At 39.1% G+C, this 6,889-nt stretch overlaps 1 protein-coding gene across 12 annotated transcripts in view; it reads left to right on the forward strand.

Moving 5' to 3' along the window:
- The window catches only part of UNC80 (unc-80 homolog, NALCN channel complex subunit), a 160,537-nt gene extending 154,415 nt beyond the window's left edge, over positions 1-6,122 (forward strand). For 10 of the 12 annotated variants that reach the window (XM_083399560.1, XM_083399568.1, XM_083399565.1 and 7 more), the window contains 4 exons: positions 1,793-1,874; positions 2,578-2,689; positions 4,144-4,355; positions 5,733-6,122. In XM_083399560.1, coding sequence (XP_083255686.1) covers positions 1,793-1,874; positions 2,578-2,689; positions 4,144-4,355; positions 5,733-6,002 — 676 coding nt within the window. In that variant the 3' untranslated portion in view covers positions 6,003-6,122. The remainder of the gene's footprint in view (positions 1-1,792; positions 1,875-2,577; positions 2,690-4,143; positions 4,356-5,732) is intronic. The other 2 variants (XM_083399566.1, XM_083399569.1) reach the window with 1 other exon arrangement.
- The last annotated feature ends 767 nt before the right edge of the window (positions 6,123-6,889 follow it).

Below are 6,889 nucleotides of genomic sequence, written 5' to 3' on the forward strand. Positions count from 1 at the left end.
TTGTTCTAGGACAAATGCTATGTAAGAGAGTCTCCACACTTGACTGGAATTTTCCTTAGTGATACTCTTTACCTCTAGCAGGATCCATTGGGAGAGAAGGGCTGTTGTTTTCTCATGCTGTCATACTAGACCCAGGGGCCACACACTCTGTGGCTCATTTCGGCTGCCTGCCTGAGCTACCTAAATTGGTTTGAAGTGCCTATATGCAGTGTGTGGCTGTTCTCTTTATGGGTCCTGTGTTTCCTTCCTTTATTTTGGCTTGCTTCCAGGGGCAAGCTGCAAAAAGGTTCCTGAGAAGGGATGACGTTCCTTCCTTCAAGCACTAGGAGGAGCTAAGTCAACCTGGGTCCAGTATGACAGTGCAGAGAGTCCAACGGATCTATTCCTTGCCATCTTAGTTACAACCCTGTATTAAACCCTTACATTTCAACTTGGCAAAAGAGATTCCCTTTGACCATTTTGGAAGGGTCAGCCACTCCATATTTAAGATTCTTCTCTGAAAATTCCAAACCCTCCCCCAAGATTAATTAATTTTCAAACAGCATCTCTTGCAAAAATCATTGGACTGAAGACTTCTGCCCAGCACTAAGTGAGAGATAGACCAAAGAACATATACACCACATAAATACGAAGCATTAATTCTTCCTCTGCGTAAGATCAATAGCACTATTGTTGCTGATGTGCTCCAAGACCATTAGAATTTTGATAACTTATAAATGTTGCTTTATTTGGTTCAATTTCTTAAGCTGCAATAAACAAGAACCATAAGTATCCATCAAAGTTAGGGAAGATGGGGGTGGGGAGCCTTTTTCAGTCCAGACATCAGCAAAATCTATTTCAAAGTCAAATACTGAATAATGCATGCCAAGGCTTGTTAAGGAGATGTATAAGGGACAGAATTAAAATGTACTGTAATCAGACAATGGCAAAGTACTATCTACTACTGAAATTGTCTTCATATTGCTGTTCTTTCAACTAGAAAATACTGGCAGGCATTCCCTGTTATATGAACAGTTCTTATTGGATGGTATAAACTTTATACTATAAAGTAATGGAAACAGACGGGGAGACATTGTTCTAGTTTGCAGATGAGTGCTGCAGTAGGGTTTTGTGCCTGCTTAATTATGGAACTATGTTCTCAATTCAGAAAATTTGCTTTCTGTTGAGTCTGTTAAATTCATTTTTTGAAGACCATGGTCATGCTTTTTCTAGGACTAGTGCTTATGTTAATCACTATCCACAAAGAAACTTGAGCCTGCAAGTATGTGTTCAATGTGATAACTTTTTCCATTAAGTCTTGTGCCCATGACATGAATTAATACTTTGTCAACTGTGTTCATCATTCACCTTCTGAACTAATTAAGGAGTAAATTAAAAATCTAACAGGAAGGAAAATGTGTGTTTCCAACTGTTGCGTAGTGTCTGCAAAAAAACAAACAAAAAAAGACATTAGGATCATAAAATGACATCCTTTTATTGACTTGCCTTCATCCTTCATGGCATGGGGAGCAGAATGGCCATTGTATAATGGGATGTATTATTGCATGATTTTGAGTTCAGTTTGCGAGACTGATACTTTCCAATATATGGCCTACTCTTGACTGTCATTACTCTTTTTATCCTAGTACTCTTCATATCCTAATTCCAAACCTAACAGATACTCTCCCGTTACCTTCAGAGGTGATGTGATCTTGGAAGCGATTTTATCAATATGTTTAGCAACGTCTGCAATAAAACAAGTCTCTTGTATATGTTCTTCTACAGTAGTGATAATGCTTTTAACACTTAACAGGGTAGCAAGCGTGCAGAGTGAACCTGGACACCACAATCTTCTTCTACAGCAACCATTAGGGAGAAAAAGAGGCTTGAGGCAGGTAAGTTCATAATACGTTGGTAGCCTATTGGATGAAATAATTGATTACATTTTGTTCAGTAGAATTTGCTTGAAAATGAAGTAGACCGTATCAATGTTAAGCATTGGGTTTATGAAACTGATTGTGATGTATGCCTGTTTCTGTGTAGAGATTGCATTGTTCCAAAAAGACAACAAGGAGGAGTGTACAGCCCTTAGGAGCACATGTTTAATCACTGCATTTCATTTTCATTATCTGCATTAAAAATCTCAGACACTTTTTTTAAAAATGCTGGACATGATGAGAGATTATCTAATCTGTCCTAGCAATAACAAGACCATATTAAATAGTGTCTCCCTTGTTCTCATATTATCAAGTAAAATTCTAAAAGGTACAATTTTGTTCACCTGCCTTGTTAGATCAAATAGAGAAAACAAAAGAAATGTATCTACTGAAAAAAAGGGCTATACAGTAGCTCACATTTAACTTGTGAGCATTCAGCTTTATGTGCACGGCAAAAAATTAATAATAAATAAAAGGGCTGTGACTTTGGCAATCCCACTTGCCATCGAACCTAAAAGGTTTTGACGATATGTGATTTAAGCTCTTTAGGCACAATCCACAGAACATAACTCCCACATATGTTGCAGGCTTACTGTCAAGTGAGATGTATTGCAGAACCACATTATTGTATTTTTAACTTTGTTCCTTCAATGCTTTCCAGCTAAGGAGGCCTCTTTTATCACGTCAGAAAACACAGACGGAACCTCGCAGCCGTCACGGTGCACGTCTTTCTACCACACGTAGAAGCATACAGCCCAAAGCAAAACCAACTGGTAAGGAAACATTTTTCCAATGCTGTGGTTTCATTTTTTAAAGCTCCTGGCGAGGAAAGCAGTGGTGAGCTAGTGAACCTCTGCACATGTAACAGGGTGCTAGCTTCCTCACTGCCTGCTGCACACCCATAAAATCTGCTGAAGAGTCCTCCAACCCTCAAAAGCAAATTTTGAGCACTCTCCCAGGTGCAGTGCTATGTGCTCACCCAAAACTCTACTACCTTCTCCTTCCTCTCAAAAACAAAATAGTACTTTCCACCTATATCAGAAAATGATCCAGGTACATAACCACTTGTGTGCCTGTGTGGAGTAAATGTGGAGCTTAAGAATATGATTCAGCATAAGATCATGTCTTATAAAAGATGGGATAATGTTTGCTGTGCTCATTGTGGAGATGGAATGGCATTGCTGCTGTAGGTCCAGAAATCCAAACTGCCATCTAAAGGTGGGCAGTGTTGGCCAACTATTTCTCTCCATTCATGTTGTGGTTACGTGATACACTTTGAAGGAAAGGCAGGGAAATTCTCTGCAATTTATCTGGGGGTCAGTTGTAACCTAAGTTCCTCCTCCTATTGTGAAAGTTATCTCCATTAACATAGATTGTATAATTACTTGCAATAAACTTGTTTAGGATCCGGGTGCTAATTTATTGTTTCCTATCTGTATTTATTGTTTTTTTTAATCTGTATTGGATATTTTCATTCTGGAGCAGGAACAAAGCATGATGATGTTTTTTTCCTGTGTGCTACTGTACTGATTATCAAATTATGTTTTGATTTGTTGTGAGCCACCTTGGCCTGTTCCATGAAAAAATGACATAAAAATAAATTGATTGATTTACTGATTGAAAACAAGGGGCTGGAAATAGGCATGTCAGAGGATTTAAGTTCAGGCTAGATTTTGGTGTGAACACCACCTCATTCATTCCATAGGGCAAGTCTCAGACAGATATATATATATATATATATATATAGATATATATATATATATATATAAATAATCTGTCTGTCTGTCTGTCTGTCTGTCTGTCTGTCTGTCTATCTATCTATCTATCTATCTATCTATCTATCTATCTGTCTGTCTGTCTGTCTGTCTGTCTGTCTATCTATCTATCTATCTATCTATCTATCTCCTGTTGCGCCACCTGGAGAATAATCTTTCAGTTCACCTTGTAAGCACTCCTCATTTTCATGTGTCTTTTCGTGAGTGTTTTTATTCAGGGTTTTTTTTAAAGGATTTCCCTGGAAATACCCTTTAAAAAATCTCATCTGGAACAGGGTGGGATAAAGCATATCCATAAGACATCCATTTATGGAACCAGGACAGGTCAGTCTGCTATAGATTCATCCATTCCTAGGCAGAAGGTAGGCATTCAGGCCATGAAATGGTTCCAGAATTCATTTTCAAATGCGTGTGGTGGTACATCCACTGCTGCTTATGGTCTAATTCTGCAGTTGATCAAAAACGATCTGTAACCTTCACTGAAGCTAAATCCGAGGCATTGACATCAAAGTCGGATCCAGCACCAATTGCAGCCCAGCAGCAAAGCAGCAAAAAGAGCAGCCCTTCAGACGGTAGCAAGCAGGAAGCTGCAAACAGATCCACTCTGCCTCCCTCACCTGCTGTTATTGTGGCAGATCTCCACAGTCAAGTCTCCTCCAGTCAGGTAATCTACTGGGAAAAGTGTGTTTGCTTGCTGGTCACAGTTTATTCTTCTGTTCCTGTTAGGGATGGTGGAAAATTTGATTCAATTTGCATTTAAAGGCTTACTTACCAAATTTACATTTTCTGAAATACTATGCAAACTGAAACACGGCTATCCTTTGAAATTCACACTACCTGAATCTTGCAATTCAATTCTCCAGCCAAATAATGTGTATTTGTACAAAAATGCATATACAATGGTGAAGTGTGCATATAAATGCATATTTGTGAGTGGACAATACATAAATGCATTAGCTTAGGGGAAACTGCTTTGCAAAAATGTGTATATTAGGCAAAATTTCATAGAAATGTATGTAGGAGGAGAAATTGGCACAAAGATGCTGGCAAATTTTCATGAGGACTTTTAAAAAATGCAAACTGATATAGAAATATGGAAAATTGAACATCATACTGGAAAAATTATAAACTGGGAGAAACCGAGATTGACATATTTGCCCACCCCTACTCTGCATACATGTTTGCTATTTATTTTCTCATTGTATCTTAAGATAGTCCTCTGTTCTTTCTGTTCCCTTATGCCTTTCCTCTCTTTGTGCACATATTTGAATATATTTCCATAAATATATATTTTATTATTTATCTAGTTACAGTAATGCATGGGAACCTCGCAAATGTATATATTTTATTATATTTTAATAAATATATATTTTATTATTTATCTAGTTACAGTAATGCATGGGAACCTCCCCAGTCTCTTGTATTTCTAAAACGACTTACAAAAGTGACATTACAGTCCCTACAAAATGTCTAATAATCCCACAGAAATCCATACAGTCCAGGACACAAAGAGCAAAATATCAACACAGTACAACAGTGCAACAGCACCAGGCACAGTGCTCCTGGGCTGCCTCAGCAGGCACCACAGCTATGAAGTCCAATGGAAAGTGAGAGGCGGAGCAGGATACTGGATTTTGGCATTGCACAGGGCCCCACTGAAATTTGAGGTGCCAAGGTCCGTTGGCACCAGCATCACTCTTCCAGCCTGGAGTGACCTGTTTTGCTCACTGAATGTGGCAGGACCCCCCAAAGTGGCAGCCCCAAACCAGGGCATTCCAGGTGCAGAGAGGGGCTGAGCTGTCCTTGCTGCCATCATGCAATGGCATCAAGACTGGTCCAGGTCTTATTGCGGAGTCAGCTCACAATATGCCTGCCCCACTTTTCACCCTGGCCAGCAACATAAGTGGCAGGGTTTCAGATGTGTGTGCAGCCTTGCCACCCACGAGGGCGGCTGGGGGTTGGATTGCAGCCATTGAAATTTGACCGTTTTAAGGATAGTTGCAGGGTAATGTTTATCTGCAATAACCTTTCTTCATTTCAGAATGTGATGGCTTCTGCTGAGGATAAAAAAAAGGACGAGAATGTGGAGCAAAAGCCAGCACCAGCTCACAGTACCCCTCCACCCACAGAACTTTCTGACACTGAGGATTTTGCAGGCCTTGAAACCACCAGCTTACTGCAGCATGAAGACACTGTCCTTCACATTAGTGAAGACAATGGGACAGAGAATCCCCTACTTTCCAGCCAGTTCAGCTACACGCAGGTTGAGGTGGGACAGACTGATATTGACCTAGATGAGTCTCATGTTTGACTTGGGAAGCAGCAGGTAGTACACCAGAGGAATGAGAGATCTTCCTCTGGTCTTCCTATTCTTCTAGAGGTATGTAAAGGAGCACTTTATGAACATGTGGAACACATCTAGTATCCTATTGGTAAACACATCTAGTGGAACACATCTAGTATCCTATTGGTAAAGTTGGGCCAATATATCTTAGAAAATAAGCTGCAGCTTTGGACAGATCTAGGTGGACTCAGGGCACACCATAAAATAGAGGAAGAGATTATCACTGGAACCTTCCTAGGCACAGAACTGATTCACAACATCTTTAGCACTCTTTAGCTTCTCTAAGTTACATAACAAATGCCAGGCAGAAATAGAGAACTATATTTTTGGAGGTTATCCACCTTAATATAGTAATCTAAATCTAAAGTTTATTTTTGTAATTTCAGAAGATACACACACACACACACACACACACACACACACACAGTATACTCATCAGAGACATAATTACTAGCGATAGAACTGCAGAATGCTTTATGATGGTATTATTAATACCGGTTAGCATCAGAATATTAACCACCAAACAAAGTTCAGAGGAATATTTTGGGTGATCTCTGTTCCTTGTTTACACTTACACTATCTGAAATATAAACTCTTTTCACTCTCTTGAAAATTAAATGTGGACAATAGGGAATGGAAAAAATGATACCGCTATACAGAGTTGTGAAACACTGTAGCAAGTGTTCTGTAAATTATACTAAATATCCTGCTTTGAATGTTTAAACAACCTGAATATAAAAACAGCAGGAAAGTGTGTGCATCTTTCTGCTACACTTATAGTTGCACCTGTATTTCCATTAATATAATCTACATAAAAAACCAGGAGTTTATGTGTATGTAACAAGTATTTTTGC

The sequence above is a fragment of the Podarcis tiliguerta genome (genome assembly GCF_965153285.1).
Source record: "Podarcis tiliguerta genome assembly, chromosome: 1".
Classification (NCBI taxonomy): domain Eukaryota; kingdom Metazoa; phylum Chordata; class Lepidosauria; order Squamata; family Lacertidae; genus Podarcis; species Podarcis tiliguerta.